The sequence below is a fragment of the Triticum urartu genome, chromosome 2A (genome assembly GCF_056163025.1).
Source record: "Triticum urartu cultivar PI428250 chromosome 2A, HENAU_Tu73, whole genome shotgun sequence".
NCBI lineage: Eukaryota > Viridiplantae > Streptophyta > Magnoliopsida > Poales > Poaceae > Triticum > Triticum urartu.
In genome coordinates, this window is record NC_141874.1 from 170849751 (window position 1) to 170867927 (window position 18177).

An 18177-nucleotide genomic window follows, 5' to 3' on the forward strand; every position below is an offset into this window, starting at 1 on the left:
GTGGATATATATAGGAGGAAGAAGTACGTCGGTAGAGCAATGGAGGGCCCACGAGGGTGGAGGGCGCGCCTAGGGGGGTAGGCGCACCCCCTGCCTCGTGGCTGCCTCATTTGTTTCTTGACGCACACTCCAAGTCTCCTGAATCACGTTCGTTGAGAAAATCACGTTCCCAAAGGTTTCATTCCGTTTGGACTCCATTTGATATTCCTTTTTTTCGAAACCCTAAAATAGGCAAAAAAACAGCAATTTGGGTTGGGCCTCTGATTAGTAGGTTAGTCCCAAAAATGATATAAAAGTGTAAAATAAAGTCCATTGACATCCAAAATAGATAATATAATAGCATGGAGCAATCAAAAATTATAGATACGTTGGAGATGTATCAGACTATTACATAATCGATCGCATCCAGCATAATTCTCCATCACCGATCCAATGCCTACGAGCTTTTCATATATTGTTCTTCGCTTTTTTTACTTTTCCACTGCTACTGCTACAATCACTACAAAACCCAAAAATATTACTTTTGCTACCGTTACCTTTTGCCACCGTTACCACTACTATCATATTACTTTGCTACTAAATACCTTGCTGCAGATATTTGGTTTCCAGGTGTGGTTGAATTGACAACTCAGATGCTAATACTTGAGAATATTCTTTGGCTCCCCTTGTGTTGAATCAATAAATTTGGGTTGAATACTCTACCCTCGAAAACTATTGCGATCCCCTATACTTGTGCGTTATCAGACTCCCCCCCTTGGCGCGCCCCCTTGGTGGCCGACCTCCTCCTCCCCTACTTTATATACGGGGGTAGGGGGCATCCCAAAGCACAACAGTTATTCTCTTAGCTGTGTTTGGTGCCCCCCTCCACAGTTTACTCCTTCGGTCATAGCGTCGTAGTGCTTAGGCGAAGCCCTGCATGAATCTCATCACCATCACCGTCACCACGCCGTCGTGCTGACAAAACTCTCCCTCGACCCTCTGTTGGATCAAGAGTTCGAGGGACGTCATCGAGCTGAACGTGTGCTGAACTCGGAGGTGCCGTATGTTCGGTACTAGATAGGTTGGATCGTGAAGACGTTCGACTACATCAACTATGTTAACCTAACGCTTCCGCTTTCGGTCTAGGAGGGTACTTGGACACACTCTCCCCCCCCCCTCGTTGCTATGCATCTCCTAGATAGATCTTGCGTGAGCGTAGGAAATTTTTTAAATTGCATGCTACGTTCCCCAACAGTTGCGACCCAAGGGACCAACATATAATTAGAGGGGCAGGGCTAGCTCCTAGAACACAAGTTTTGGAGCCTCCTCTAGTTCTTTCTTGTTTGAGTTCTCGTCTAGTTTGATATGTACTAGTTCTAGCTCTCTCTAAATCCTCATAATAGAGAAGACCTATGAGGTTCTCTTCTTCTCCCTCTAATTCTCCGACGACGATTAGCTCTGGACGGTAAAGCACTGCTGCATCGTGAAGACCGTACGCTTGCAATCTATGGATAGGTCGTGCTTTCAGTCTTCTGTTCGAGTGGTTGTTCATGGGAGGTTTGTTGGATCGTTCGTCTATGGTTAGAAGGACTCGAAGTGCAATCTACACCAACTCGTCTTCTTACGATGCAACTCGAAGTCGGTAACGATCCGATCCAAACCGTTTATTGCATCTTCATAGTGTTCCTAGGTGTTCGTAGGGCGAATTTTTTTGTTCTCTACTATGTTTCCCAACATGAGGCAGTTTCCTCCACAGATCCAACATCTTGCATGTATGTTAAGTCTCCTTGAACCTTCTGATGATACACCATGGGCCGCCCTATGTGTCCAAGGTGGGAACGGACAACGGATCTTCAGCCTGGTCCACCAGGGGCGGGAATTGATAGGGTCAGAGGCCCCTTAGCCTGGACACCATCAAGAGCCGCACATATATCACCATAGAGATGTGTGCCACTCAAATTGTGTCGACGGAGGGGGAAGAGGTCCCGGTGGATGACACAGAGGAAGGGGTGCTGGAGGACATGGAGGAGGCAGAGGATGGCATGGAGGTTGACCCTGACGGCTTTGGCATGAAGCAGGCGGACACGTAGTTTTAACACGCCCAAGCCGCTGAAGCAGTGATGCAGTTCGAGGCCAAGCAGCCATCCTCGACTCGGTCCAATCCGAGTCATAGGTCACGGTGAACCATCGTCATATCCACCTCACCGCTGAGGTGGGAGCGGCTCTTCGCGGACGTGGACGACGAGGAAGAGGAGTTGGGGCTTCACCCCACCAACAGTGACCACGAGGCCAGTACTTCCGGACGAGGGGTCATCAAGATCTCTGATGACGACGAGTAAATTAGGGTAGTTTGCTTGTGTTTATTAGCTTGTTTGTTTCATGTAATGTGCTATGTATGATGAAATGAACGTTGCATGGTTAGTAAAAGATTCGAGGGTCTGCAAATAGAGGTTGTTGTTGGAATGGCGGTTGACGGAGCTAAATCCAGCAGATCTTGGATAGGGGTCCTGAGTTGGTGATGTTGGCTTGATGGTTACATGACAGAAAAGAGACAATTTTTACCCAGGTTCGGTCCCTCTCGAAAAGATAAAACCCGACATCTTGCTTGTATTGTATTGATTATGGATGGGGTACAATGTACATGTTGATCTACCTCGAGATCGTACGTGTGAATAAATCTACCTCTGTGGTCTAAATCCCTCAGCTTATAAGGACATCGAGGGTACCTAGGGTTACACCTATATCCGTAACATTAGGGGATAAACATGTCGATGATTACATCATGCCTTGGAGTGTGATCCAAGTCTTCGGGAGATTCCATCTTGAGTTCATCGTGGGGACTGCCAAACGTGGCCGAGTGGTTGATAGTTTGGGGGTTCTTGGCCCAGCCCGAGATAGGGAGCCAACATGCTTAGCATCCCCTTATGCAGGACACCATCAGCAGGCATATGAGGGGTGGTCCGACGCTGTCCCATGATGTTTAGATGGTCTGATTTTCATACTCCGTTTGTAATTGCTCTAAGAAATTGAAAGTTGCTTTTACTAGTCAGCCTAGAGCCTTCACATTATACAAGGATGTGTGCTCCCTACGTCCCAAATATAGTGTGTATTAGATTTTTTTTTTCAAAGTTGACCAGTTTATAGAATTTTTTTATCAATATTTACAATATCAAATAAAGCATTATATTCATCTCGAAATGTATTTTACATGATGTCTATTTGGTATTGTAAATACAGATAGATAATTTTCTTTGTAAACTTAGTCAATTTTTATAGAATCTGACTTTCACATGAAGAAACAATGTGCGCTATCCGCTATATTATAAGACCGAGGGAGAAGGTTTGGCGCAATGAAACGACCCAAAACAAAAGAGGATATCTCACAGTGTCACATGGTGCTTATTGGCCCTCACAATCACAAATCCTTCGTTTAGTTAATTGCAGCAGCTAGAGGTGGGGGATGTTGTGCCTGGCTGCCGGGGTTTGCTGAACTCGCTAACACCGTTCAGTAAATTGCAAACATTGCCTCTCAACTGTTTTACTACTACCTCCGTCTAGGTGAATAAATCATTTGCGTAGTTCTAGGTCATCAATTTGAGTAATTAAATATATGTTATATGTCATAAAAAGTATATCACTAGATTTCTACACGAAGGTAGTTTCTAAATATATATTATTTGTCACATATAATACATATTTAGATAATTAAATCATCGACCTAGAACTACGCAATGATTTATTCATCAAGACGGAGGTAGGAGTAGTTGAAAATGCATGGTGCCAAATACTCGCTCCTCCGCGGATTTGGAGAACACGGCCCTCGCTCAACAACCGGCATCACACGGAGACAGCGGCTCAGAGGATCACAGGTCAAGACCGGCCTAGTGGAAACAGCTGGCTTGACAGTTGCCGATGGGCCCCCAGCAAATTAGCTGTCAAAGTTACTAAATAAATGCCCCGGACCTGCGGTAGTCCCTCTCCCTCCCTCTCTCTCCCCAAGAGTGCCAGACCATGCCACCCATGCTAAAAGCCTCCTCCTCCTCTGTCCATTCTTTCCTGTCCACCCCCACCCCCCGAAAAGTTCGTTGGAACGTCGGACGGAGCATCTCGCTCGGCCATTTCTGCTACCAGACGGCGAAAATATCACGTCCGCTCGGATAGATCGGGTAGAAAATGAAACGTGACTGTGAGCTGCCAAGCTGGGTTCGACTCGACGTGATTGCGGCCTTCTAACAGACGCTGAAAACGCGTGGTATGAGACAACGTAGCCGCTCGTATTCTTTTGTGGGAAAGAATAGAGTGCGTGCCTACCAGTAGTCCAGTACCACCAGCCAGGGAGGGGGTGGGTAACCCGGACGGGTACTCCACGCCGTAGAAGAAGGCTGTGGAAGGTCGTGGCGTGAGTAGATTTCTCATTTCTCCGAGGCAAAGTCGGCGCCGGCTTTCAACGCGCATTAGGTTAGGTGCATCTCCTCTTGCTCTCCCGTGGCCGTGGGAGTGGGGGGAGTGGATTTGGCAGCCGACCGTCGTCGCTTTTGCCGCGTGCGGCGGAGGTGGTGGTGCGCGTGGTTAACCGCCTTTCGTCGCGGGTCACGACACCAGGGCGCACGCCCAAGTTATGGCCGTCCAGCACGGGCGGTGGGGCGTGGTCGCGGGAGCATGGTGCTACTCTGGAAATACTGTACAGTAACCTACAAGGATTTGTGGACCCGTGGGCGTGGGGCTTTGTCGACTGAGGCATGTACTCCCTCTGTTCCGAATTACTTGTCGTAGGTATGAATGTATCTAGATGTATTTTAGTTTTAGATACATCCATTTTTGCGACAAATAATTTGGAACGGAGGGAGTAGCACTTGGTCTGATTCTGAACCCGCGAATGCTATGCGGACGTGCCTGGGTGAAGCTGCCAAAACTTCGTCTGGGTTTTTTTTAGGAAAGAATGCTATACTTTGAGTTTTTTTAGTCTAGACATCTTTTTCTATTTTTTTAAAGGCAATATTAAGTCGTCACAACGTTTACAAGGATGAATAAGAGATCACCGGGATGGCTTAACCAAGTATGACGGCCATCTGATACATTGGGATACAATTTAGGTCCGTCTCCCAGAACACGCATATGGGCCTACTGTGCTCTCTCACCACGACGTTATCGGTTAGGCCTGAGTTTGGTTCGTTTCTATTTTTCTTTATTTTTCCATTCGGTTTTACTCTCCTTCGCTTTCGGTTTTCTTTCTTTTTTGTTTCTTTCATGATTTTACTGATTTGTTCTTTTCTTTATTTTCTTGTGTTTCTTTCTTGATTTCATTGGCTTTTTTTGCTCTTCTTTCTTTCTTCTTTTTCCTTTGTTTCTTTTTTGGGCTTTCTTCTTTTCTTTGTTTCCTTCTTGGGTTTCGATGTTTTCATTCTTTTACATAGGTTTTCTTTAGTTTTTATTTTCCTTTTTGGTTTTCTTTGTCTATTTATGGACTTTCCTCGGTTTCTTTTTTGTTCAACACACGTCTACTTTGAAACCTCTAAAAAGACTTATATTTAGGAACGGAGGGAGTATATATCTCGCTTATAGCAAGGAGCGAGAGCAACTTTCCTTGACTCAAGCTTTTCGTGTGGTGTCTGTTTGGTGTATTCGCCGTTGCGGTTTCTAGTTTTTTTATTTGTTTCTTCCCTAGGCATTTTTTCAGGTGTTTCCAATTTCTTCATTTTTATCGGTCTTTCCGTTTCTTTCTCAATTTTCACTCACAGTTTCTTTTATTTCTTATTGTTTTCTTTCGTTTCTTTCTTGTTTTTATCGAACCTTTCTTTTCTTTTTTTGTTTCTTTCTTGTCTCTCCTTGCTTTTATTTGTGTTTTTCTTATTTTTCATTGGTTTTATTTGAATTTTTTCCTTTTGGTTTTAGCTTCTTCTCGGTTTTGCATTGGTTTTCTCCCCTTTTTCTTCATTTTTGATGGATCCCATCGGGTTGTTTTGTTTCTCTTTCCATATAGAACAGAAACATTTTTTTATACATGTTAATATTTTCCAAATACGTGAAACAATTTTCATATACAACTAAAACAATTTTCGTTTACACATTGAATATTTTATAAATATGTCATTAACATTTTTCAGACATATGTTTTTATATGCACTTTCTTTTTCGTACACACTAAACATTTTCATAGATATAAAAAATTATATCACTTTCAAATTTCCAAATACATTATTAATATTTTTTGACATCTAGGAGCATTTTTTGAAATCATCGATATTTTAAAAATCCGACAACATTTTTTGACATCTAGGAGCAAATCCGAGAACATTTTTTGACATCTAGGAGCATTTTTTGAAATCATCGATATTTTAAAAATTCATGAACGTTTATTGAAATCCAAGGACACGTGTCAAATTTATGGACATTTATTGAAAATCGAAGAACATTTTTAAAATTCATAAACATTTTTGAAATACGAATAAAATTTTCAAATTCATTAAAATTTTGTTTTGAAAATCCGAGAACATTTTTCCAAATTCTTAAAAATATTTTAAATTCCCAGTTTTTTTAAAAAAATTGGAATATTTTTTGAAATATGTGAACATATTTTGAGTTCGGAAACTTTCTGTAAAAATGTTGAACAAAACTTTCCAATTTAGGATTCATGAATATGTTTTGAAGTTTACAACTTTTTTTTAAACCCCAAACATTTTTTCCAGTTTGGGTTCCTAAATTTTTTCCGAAGCTAAACAGACCGCCTGGCCCAGCACAGGGCTAAGGTAAAGTGCGCGATTGCTAGGGGCGGATCCTATTGGACGCTCTTTGTCCAATAGCAAGCCGACGCAAAGGGGGATCGGCACTGGGCCAGCCCACTCGAAAACAACGAACCTAGCCATGTAGCGCGACAAAAAGTGCAGGTCGTAGGCAGGAATGATTAGCCGCAGATTATAAAGTGTTTTGAAATTTCAAACACGTTTTTTTAAAAAAAACTGAATACTTTTTGAAACACGAACATTCTTCAACATTATAAGAAAAATTTAGAAAACATGAACAATATTAACAAATTGGAACACATTTTGAAATTTTCAAGAATTGACTTGTTTAGAAAACATGGACAAAATTTGAAACTCTCAACTTTTAATAAAGTACGAACAAACTTTGAAATGGTGAACATTTTTTTGACAAGCATGAACAAAATTTTGGAACTTTGACCCATTTTGAAAACATGAAGAAATTTCAAAATTCTGAATACTTTGGAAAATGCAAACAATTTTTGTCAACGTGAAATAAGACCCTGTTTGGAGATCCGTCACTCCACCACTCCGCTCCCAGAGTTGTAGTTAAAAAGCACAGAGCTGGGAAACGGATGCCCTGCAGCTCCTCGTATTTTTAGGAACTGGAGTGACTCCGAACAGGACCTAAATTTGGAATTTTCAAACATTTTATGAAACGGGATTTTTATAAAAAATGAGAAGAAAAAATTGCAAAAATTGTTTGAAAACATGAACAAATTTTGAAACTCTGAAGATTTTTGGAAACATGACCAATTTTTGAAATGAAAACCATATTTGGAAAACATGAACAAAATTTGGTAACTTCAAACTTTAAAGAAAACATGAACAAATTTCATAATTCTGAACTTTTTGAAAATCATGAACAATTTTTTACAACATCAATCAAATTTAGATTTTTTGAACATTTTTTGTAAAAAGCAACAAATTTGCTGAATATGTTTAAAAAAATTGCGATTTTTTAAAAGGCAAAAAAGAAAATATGGACTTGAAAAAGAAATGAAAAAAATGAAAAAATAAACAGAAAAAGGAAAACCAAAAAAAGAAAAAAGAAATGACACAGGAAAAATAAAAAAATAAAAACCTAAACACAAAAGAAAACCGCAAAACCGGTTAAAAACAAAAAACGGTTCAATGAACCTTCTGGACGGTTCCCAAAACCGGCTGCCTTGCTATGGGGATGTGGGCCGGCCAAATTTTCGCGTTGGGGGATCGCCTGTGCAAATGCTCGACAGTTTGACGCATTAAGCGTCAAATAGGATTTCCCTCGTAATCAGGCACCGATTGATGCTATGGGCGCTCGCTAGCGAGGCATAGCGGGTCGGCCTAACACCTGCTCAAAATTTTCGCGTTGGGGGATCGCCTGTGCAAATGCTCGACAGTTTGACGCATTAAGCGTCAAATAGGATTTCCCTCGTAATCGGGCACCGATTGATGCTATGGGCGCTCGCTAGCGAGGCATAGCGGGTCGGCCTAACACCTGCTCAAAATTTTCGCGTTGGGGGATCGCCTGTGCAAATGCTCGACAGTTTGACGCATTAAGCGTCAAATAGGATTTCCCTCGTAATCGGGCACCGATTGATGCTATGGGCGCTCGCTAGCGAGGCATAGCGGGTCGGCCTAACACCTGCTCAAAAAGGAAAACCGGAATAAGAATATAAGGGAGATTTTGGATTTGAACTCAGCACCTCACGTCTGCAGCCTAACACAATAAACCACAGGACAAACTTGCTTTCCAATCTAATTACAGAAAACAATGTAGTTAACCTTGATTTCAATAAAACATTAACTTAAATTTGAAAATTACTTGAAAAGTTCCTCAATTTTTAAGTGAAGTTCACAAAAAATTGAAAAAAGCTCATCAGTTTTTTTAAAAGTTTATCAAATTTGAAAAACATTCATCAAATTCAAAAAAAGTTCGTCGATTTGAAAAAAGTTCATTGAATTTGGAAAAAAAACCCATCAATTTGGAAAGGGTTCATTGAATTTGTAAAGAGTTCATCAAATTTAAAAATAATAGTTTTTTAAAAATGGTTATTTGGAAAAAAGTTAACGAATTTGAGTGAATGTTCATGGATTTTGGAAAAAGATTTATCGATTTGAAGAAAAAGTTAATGAATTTTTAAAAGAATCTTCCCATTGAAGAAAACTGAAAAAGGGAAAAGAAAAAAGAAAAACCGAATGAAAACGTCAAGGAAAAAATGCCACAAACTAAAGAAAGAAGAACAAAAAAGAAAATTTCATTTATTTCATAATGGGTGGGATAGCTGGGTGGTTAGTGCCTTTCTCTTCGATAGCAGAGGTACCGAGTTCGAAGCCGGTACGCTAACTGGCATTGCTGGGACCAAGTAGTTTACAGGTACGTCTTGAAGGGGATACACCACTGGCACGCGCGAGCGCTTAGCGGGCGCACATGTCATGTGATGGGTGTACCTATGGAACATTTTTTTTGCACGCATTTTTTAGCATTTTCCGGGTTTTTGTCCTGATTTTTTGAGTTTTGTTTGGGTTCTCCTAGGTTTCCGTGAATATTTTTTTTACTTTCTTGCGATTATTTTTCCAGTTTTCGGTTTTCCTTTTTTTTCTAGATTTCAGTTTTCGGTTTTTTGTGTTTCAATTTTAAAATTTATGGCTTTTCTGGTTTTTTGTTTTTTCTAACCCGTTAACATGGATCTATTTTCGAAGATTTCGTTCTGCGAAATGCAACGGTGAAACCGGTTCGTGTTTCGAAGCACAGTTTTAGACATAAAACATTTTGAGAAATCGAATGAATAAAGAAAATTCAGGTTGCGACAAATGTCACACATGCAGTATGCAAGTTGTCACCATGAAAAAAAGATGAGAGTGAACCTTGCAGAGAATTCCTCTGACTAGTGATTTTGACGATTGCTCGCTTTCCGCCGAGTGACGGCGTGGAACAGGAGCTCCCCATGTCCACTCAGCCGGCCCATCTGGGAAGCATTCGCCGGGCCGGAGTGCTCTTCTTCCCCACGCTCGCGTGTGCGCCGTGCCGAGCGACGACCAAGCGGCCAGCGAGGCGCCCCGCTCCGCGCACACACACACAACCCAGACCCACACACACCAAGGCGTGCACGCAATGAGGCCCTTCCTGCCCACGCCGGTGGGCGCCCAGCTCGCGTCGCTCCCCTCGCCGTCAACGCTCTCGCGACTGCTCCGCCCACTCCACCTACAAAACCGCCATGCTCACGCCATCCCCGCCCCCACCTCCTCCTCGTCGCCCCTCCTCCACCCTCCCCGCCGCAGTAGTGGCCGCCGCGGCGATCGCTTCCTCGCCTCCTCCTCGCCCTCTCAGGTCTGCCTGGCCTCTCCGCCCCGCCGAATTCTACCTGTTTGAGAATAGTCCCGGACCCCAAGTGTTCGATGGAATGCCTCCCCTGCGGTGATTGTGGATTTGGCTGATGGCGCCCCGCCGTTCTGTTTGTCTTGCAGATGGCCGCGCCTGCCGATGCCCCCGGAGGATCCGCGGACGCCTTCGAGGTGATCCGCGCTCACCAGGTGCGGCCCTTGGCCTTGGCCCTGCTTAGTGATCATGTAGTACTCTTTACTATGTGATAATCTGAGGACGCGATAGCTGTACAACTTTGAACACGAAAAATTGGGTGCTCTGCTCAGTATCATGGGGAATTTCACTTTCAGAAGCATGTGTTGAGTATATGTTAAGGAGTCTGATAGATTATCAGGAGGATTAAACAGTAGTCTGGAATAGGCTTAAACTTATGGACCCCCTTAGCTGGCGAACGTTTACCATGAGGTAGTCGGTGCTTTTCTTTTCAGAACCATGTGCTTGGTACGTGTTTATGGGGACGGATTAATTACCAGGAGGGTTACTGTGAAATGGGCTTAAAATTGTTCCCTGGTAGTGATTTTCTTCAACAATTAGTATGACGTTCATCATCAACAATTAACAACGACATGCAGAGTTTTCCTCCACGATAGTCAACATATTCCAATATCGTGGGAGTTTTTTTTATCTAACCACCATCAACCGGATCAACTTTGCAAAATATGCCATTTTCTGTTCCTATTAGATATTTGAATGATCAGCCTGTGGAACAAGTACATGCAACATTTATGACAGCTCTGAACAAATACCTTAACTAACAAGTTACAAAGTTGTCTTGGATTTTAATTAAGAGGAACTCTAAACATTGTAGGTTTTAATCTTTTGCCATCTCAAGGTCTTTCTTATTCACTCAACATCATCATGATTATAGGTAAAAGCTGCCCGGCTTCCTCCTGTTGAAGAAATACGAACCATTCTGGACCAAAGTGTCAGAGGTGTTCTGGCTACCCATTCTCAGGTATGCTAGAAGCATTCTTGTATTTGCAGTCTAGTGAGCATGCATTTGCCAGTCTTTTCCTGTGTCGTCTTTTTTAGAATTCTATTGAAACTGGTGAGTACTGATTGCCATGTGGATATGTAAAGGGCGGGCCTGATATTTTTTCCATTAACAGGTTCTCTTGATTATTCAAACTTAACTTTTTTGCTTAAACCTGCTTGATAACTCCACTTTTCACTTCTCGCTGAAATGTGGCATGTGCTTGGCAAGGTACCTGTCAGATATTTAGTACTCCCTCCGTAAACAAATATAAGAGCGTTTAGATCACTATTTTAGTGATCTAAACACTCTTATATTTCTTTACGGAGGGAGTACATCGTGATATGTAGCTTTTTACCATGCCATACTGGCTGGGATTGTCACCTTCCAGTGTGTGCCTTTTCTGCTTTGTGAATGGCAAAGGAAAATTATATTTTTCTTCTATCTCCTTCTATTGCCAATCGGTTGATTACAGGAAAAGAAAATTATAACATGTCATTCTGTTAACAGGAACATGTGGGTTATCCATCTGGTTCAATGGTTGATTTTGCGTGCGATCAAGATGGTTCCCCCATATTAGCAGTGAGTAGTTTAGCAGTTCACTCAAAGGTATGCCAGTATTGTGCTCTCATGATTATGTATACATGTAATACCACCTGTCGACACCGTTCTACACGCATGACCCTATGCATTTAGTGACTTAACTCAAACACACATGATAACACTGACAATAGCAGGAGTACTGACACATAAACGCGGACATAAAAAACAAAATGGACAGACATGAAAAATATAAAATGCATGGACAGTGTTCTATGAAAAGAATAGGGTGCTGGTCTATAATCTACTAAATTCACAATAGCTTCTGATAGTTATGTCTTTTGTTGCCACCATTTTGCAGAATCTTGCAGGAAGTACTAAATGCTCACTTTTGGTTGCCAAAGACCCAGAGGACAGAACAGATACTGTAATCACTGTATACGGCGATGCTACACCTGTAATTCCCTCCTATCACTTGCCCCATATATTAGTGTGCTTATGTCCTGATAAATTTCTTAACTTGATATTTATTAAAGCATACAGTATATTTTACCTGATAATTATGTGTTGGCTCACTTCGTATTGGTTCTGTTCCAAAGGTTCCTGATGAAGAAAAAGATGCAGTGAGAACTGCATATTTACGGAGACACCCTGAGGCCTTTTGGGTATGTTTATTGAACATTATACTGTTTCTAAAGTAACTGTATAATATCGTACTAATTTCTGATGGAAATTTGCCAAATCAAGGTTGACTTTGGTGACTTCCGTTTTCTGCACATCAAACCAAAAGCTGTACGTTACGTATCTGGGGTTGCAACAGCTATCCTTGGCTCTGGAGGTTTGTGACCCGTCTTTTGAATGCCCTAGTTAAAACTGCTCATAGTAAGAAGCCTGCATAGCCTTTCTGACCAGAAGTTCAAGGTTCTACTCGACTTTTAATTTGTTTTTGAGTTACTATGTAATGTTCCTGTAGCACTCTTGCGAAAATCGTGAGTTGCAATATGAGAACCATGAAAAGGAATATCCTGAGTAAGAAAACAGAAACCGAGGAAACTATATAAAAATAAAACTAGTAGCCTCTCGTCTTACGTCAGTCTCCTCCTTTTTCACTCAATGTTTCATCCGAATTTAACAATGAAATTTTCTATAACAGAGGTTTGAGTGTTCCTATAGTTAGTTTTTTATAGTGAAAACCAGGCCCAATCGTAAGACTTGCACATTCAGTGCCTTGCACTTGTGCTCCTATAGTTAGGTTTTTGTGTGACCTAAAGGTCAAATTCTGTATGAAATGCAATATGATTTGGTTTGATGGTCCTTGAGATACTACTCTGTTCTCCACATCCTCAGAGTTTAGTGCAGCTGAGTTCAAGGAAGCAAAAGTGGATCCTATATCTCAGTTCTCCACTCCTATTGCAGTACGTTTTATATTTGCTTGACTCCACACTAAATCTATTGATCTTCAATTGGCATATTTATGCTCAAGTAAGCTGCATGTATCCCACAGGGCCACATGAACAAGGATCATGCTGATGATACAAAGCTCATCGTGCAACACTCAACCTCTGTTAAGGCAAGTACAATAGAAAGCTTACTTAAGTGGTGTCTGGTCATGATTGCAACTCTGCAAGATATACTAGAAAACAAGTCGTAGCTGTATTAGTTTGCGAGACAGTTATATTATTTATCTTCTGTTCATTTCATACTTAAGTTTCTTTCTGTGACTAAATAACTAGTATTTTAGTTATTGTATGGCGATATGTGCTCGGTCACCGTGATATATTTAGTGTGAAGAGACGAATGTTTTAGTTTAAGGATATGATTCCTACTTTTTGTCACAAACATTAGATAAAAAAGGTGCACATCACACAGAGCCTATGCAAGTCTTGACTCAGGAAAACAGTTGCACAACAAAATTTATAAACCAGTTTACCAATTAAAAAACAATTAGTTTTATAATGTAGTCTCTGTTTATCTGCTTAGTCTCTTGGGCACCATGAACTATTATCATTTCAGTGTGCTGACTCTGCAACATGAACATTTGGGTTCAGACTTTTGGCATTGCAAAATAAAGTTTGTCAGTGCTAAGTGCTAACTACTGACAGAGTATGTAATGCCCGTCCTCTTTTTCTGTACTAGCACATGAGTTCTTTTTCTTTACAGTAAACACATCTATGCCTTGTATCTCTCTTTCATTTTCTTGATTTTGACACTTCTATACTTCACCAAATGTTAATGTTTCCATTTAAAATATATCGAGGGATGACAGATGTAAGCTATTTCAGGTGGATTTCGCTTCTATTCTGGATGTGGATAGCCTCGGTATCAATGTGAAGGTAACAACCCTCTCAATGCTTGGCTCGATTTTCTTGTATAGACCTCTGTATAGCCCCCCCCCCTCCCCCACACATACCCTCTGTTGTACATATCTCCTTGTTTTTTTAATAGAAAATTACTGTCGAGGCCCCCCTCTTTCAAAAATGGGGATGTAATAACTATACAAAGGCTGTGTCTTTTTCTTGTTTGGCAAAAAAACATATCAATGAATCACAGTGATGTTGTCTTGTGAATGCTTTTCTACCCTCAGCTCCGATAGTCGACCAGTAAATTGTCATTTGCACTGTATTAGCGGTTTTGACGGTTTCATCAGAACTGAATTCGAAATAGACAATTTATTCCCAAGGGATGTTCTTTTTTTTAGTGGATAAGGGCTGTTCTTTGGTTGGACAATGATGCACTGTCCTTTCATATCTTTGAATTTACTTGACCAGACCTTTAATGTGCCATGCTATATTCTAGTCAAAGCCAACCGGTGTGGTAACATGGTAATTGACACTTTCCTTGTTGTGCAGGCTGGTTATGATGGAACTGTTCTGAAGCTGCGAATTCCCTTCCCTAGACGTGCGCAAGACAGAAAGTTAGTTCCTGCTCTATTATATTTTCCCCATAGTTATAATTCATGCATACTCATGTCTCCATTCTGCTCTATACTTATATTTGCTACTCTCTTCATAATCTTGTTTTCAAAATTGGGTTTATACATGAATACATGTTCCCTTCTTTGGGGATGATTATGCATTTTCTCAACACTTGCATTGTTCATCAAGGCCTCCTAGGTTTACAATCTGCTGAATGGCGGTTTAATTGGTAACTAGGACATGCTTATTCTAATTATTCGATTGACTGACTCTAAACGGTCCTGTGCTTTTACAGGGATGTTAAGACACTTATTGTGGAAATGCTACAGGCTGCAAAGGCCTCATCCTGACATGCTGAATGACCTCTTTGTTCTGGAACGCAGTGGTGGCGTCCATGTAAAAAAGAAAGCCCTAGCCGATAAGAGCTTTCAAGTTGCTCTCCAGTCTCAGCGTCAGCGAAGATGGATGATCCACAGAAAATTCCATGGTTTCATACATCATTCAACACCATTGTGACAGCGAACTTGTGTGAACTACTTCCAGTCAAACTTAAAGAAATGCAAAGCGACTTGTATATTGCACTGAACTGTTTTGCACTCATACACGACTGAAGTTGTTGTCATGTCGGTCTTTACATCACTTGTACTTTGATCTTTATAATATGAATGAGACACGTATTGCCATGCAAAAAAAGTTCATCTCATTGGAAGGTTTCACATGTCAAAATTAGATAATTGTCCTTCCCTTTATGAGTTTTTACCATGTGAACTATCAACTGGGAAGCTGACGAGCTGTAAGATAATTTGCTCCGGTAAAAGAAAAAAAATGGGCTTCTTTGATTCAAAGGAATATTATAAGTTTTATAAAGGATTTGATTCTTTAGGAAAAACATCCTACTTAGGTTGTTTGATTAGAGTCTTTAGAATTTTCTTCCTAAGCATTCCTTTTGGAGAGAAAAATCAACCCATCCAAATTTCTTGCTATAAGAGCAATTGTAGCAGAGTCGCCATATCGCATGGATTTGGACTGTATTACTTTGGAGCTAGACTGCATATATTTAGCTGTCACAATGTGTCACAACATATATTTTGTGACTTTACATTGTCGTTAAGCGACATTTTTTAAATATGCAATGTCTCTATTCTGCATTGCTACTACTACCTAGACTAGTCGTCGTCCTCTTCCTCATTTGAATTGAGGTCTTGAAAGTGCTACTAATCCCTGGGTGATTTTGGTAATTCTTAACAACATATAGCTCATTAAACTAATACTCTTTCAAGATGGTCATTTCAGAAAGTTCAATGTTTGGCATGGCATGGACTAGAGATGTGGACCCCTCGAAATGCTAAGGACACATATTGGCTCAAACTCAAGACTCTACATTTTCATTTTAGTGATCCAAGATCACATTGAGTCCATAAGAAAAGCCAATACTATTATAAAGGGATGATGTGTTGCTTAATGGCTTATTGCTCAAAATGCTTAGTGATATGCTCCAAAAGTCTTCAACCACTTTCTCATATCCACATACGTCCCAAACCAAAACTCAAACTCGGCCCCATCGATTTGATCTATCCGGCGTCACCGAGTTCATTTGACATAGCCATAGCCAGAAACCCTAACCATTTCGGTCTCACCGATAGGGATCTCGGTCTCACCGAGATGGGATTGCAAATTCTCTGTTTCCCTTCGTAACGTTTCGGTCTAATCGAGATAAGCGATCGGTCCCGCCGAGTTTGCAATGCAAACTCTTTGTTTCCTTTTCGTAACGTTTCGGTCTCACCGAAATGAGCGATCGGTCCCACCGAGTTTGCCGGACCAACTCTCTGTTTGCCCATTACAAAAATCGGTGTCACCGAGTTCATGTGATCGGTCTCACCGAGATTACGTTATGCTCTAACCCTAATGAAATCGGTCCCACCGAGTTGACATGTCGATCCCACCGAAAATCCTAACGTTCACATCTTGAACTAAATCAGTCTGACCGAGTTTGAGTATTCGGTCCCACAGAGTTTGGTAAATTGTGTGTAACGGTTAGATTTTGTGTGGAGGCTATATATACCCCTCCACCTTTCCTCCATTCGGTGAGAGAGCCATCAGAACATGCCTACACTTCCATCATTCATTTTTTGCGAGAGAACCACCTACTCATGTGTTGAGACCAAGATATTCCAATCCAACCACAAGAATCTTGATCTCTAGCCTTCCCCAAGTTGCTTTCCACTCAAATCATCTTTCCACCAAATCCAAATATGTGAGAGAGAGTTGAGTGTTGGGGAGACTATGATTTGAAGCACAAGAGAAAGGAGTTCATCATTAACACACCATCTATTACCTTTTGGAGAGTGGTGTCTCCTAGATTGGTTAGGTGTCACTTGGGAGCCTTCGTCAAGATTGTGGAGTTGAACCAAGGACTTTGTAAGGGCAAGGAGATCGCCTACTTCATGAAGATCTACCCAAGTGAGGCAAGTCCTTCGTGGGCGATGATCATGGTGGGATAAACAAGGTTGCTTCTTCGTGGAACCTTCGTGGGTGGAGCCCTCCGTGGACTCGCGCAACCGTTACCCCTCGTGGGTTGAAGTCTCCATCAACGTGGATGTACGATAGCACCACCTATCGGAACCACGCCAAAAATCTCCGTGTCTACATTGCGTTTGCTCCCTCCAAACTCCTCCCTTTTACCTTCATATGCAATGATTTACATTCCGCAGCTATACTCTTAGATTTGCATGTGTAGGTTGATTGCTTGACTTGTGTTAAGTTGCTAAAATCTGCCAAGACTTAAAATGGGAAAATGCTAGATTTTTATTTGGTCAAGTAGTCTAATCACCCCCCTTAGACATACTTTCGATCCTACAAGTGGTATCAGAGTTTTGGTCTCTATTTGCCTTGTTTTCCATAGCTTTGGTGATCATAGCCTTGGTTTCACAACCTAGGAGAGTATGACGTCTAGCGAGGGAAATTACCACCGTAGAGGTCCTTACTTTGATGGTACTAATTTTGCTAGTTGGAAGCATAAGATGAAAATGCATATTCTTGGACATAACCCCGCCGTTTGGGCTATTGTGTGTATTGGCTTGCAAGGTGAATTCTTTGATAGGAGAGAACCTAATCGTGAAGCTACAGCGGAAGAATTGAAGGTGCTGCAATACAATGCTCAAGCTTGCGATATCCTCTTCAACGGATTGTGCCCCAAAGAATTCAACAAAATCAGCTATCTTGAGAATGCAAAGGAAATTTGGGATACTTTGATTGATATGCACGAAGGTACCGACTCCGTCAAGGAATCCAAATTGGATGTGCTTCAAAGTCAGTTTGACAAGTTCAAAATGAAGGATGGTGAAGATGTCGCTGAATTGTACTCTAGGCTTGCTCTCATCACAAATGAGATTGCCGTCTTAGGAAGTGAAGAGATGATCGACAGATTCATCATCAAGAAGATCCTAAGAGCCTTGGATGGAAAATAAGATACCGTGCGCACATTGATCCAAATGATGCGCAATTACAAAGATCTCAAGCCAACGAAAGTCATTGGTAGAATTGTTGATCATGAGATGTCACTCAAGGATAAATAAGAGTTTCACAACAAGTCAAGTGGTGCTTACAAAGCCTTATGTGATGCTCCTACATCATCAAGTGAACTCC

At 41.3% G+C, this 18177-nt stretch overlaps 1 protein-coding gene across 1 annotated transcript; it reads left to right on the forward strand.

Annotated features, from left to right (window-relative positions):
* Positions 1-9681: 9681 nt before the first annotated feature.
* Positions 9682-15241, forward strand: LOC125530224 (FMN binding protein). Its single transcript, XM_048694620.2, has 12 exons — positions 9682-10050; positions 10188-10253; positions 10973-11059; positions 11588-11686; positions 11979-12074; positions 12217-12282; positions 12365-12455; positions 12965-13032; positions 13122-13187; positions 13900-13950; positions 14467-14531; positions 14828-15241. Exons 1-12 carry the CDS (start codon positions 9835-9837, stop codon positions 14880-14882), a joined length of 1026 nt encoding a protein of 341 aa, XP_048550577.1. The 5' UTR covers positions 9682-9834; the 3' UTR covers positions 14883-15241.
* The last annotated feature ends 2936 nt before the right edge of the window (positions 15242-18177 follow it).

Coding starts and splice junctions, on each gene's coding strand:
- LOC125530224 (XM_048694620.2), top strand. CDS start 9,835: ATGAGGCCCTTCCTGCCCACGCCGGTGGGCGCCCAGCTCGCGTCGCTC. Junction 10,254..10,972: donor AGGTGATCCGCGCTCACCAG/GTGCGGCCCTTG, acceptor TCATGATTATAG/GTAAAAGCTGCCCGGCTTCC. Junction 13,188..13,899: donor AACACTCAACCTCTGTTAAG/GCAAGTACAATA, acceptor AAGCTATTTCAG/GTGGATTTCGCTTCTATTCT.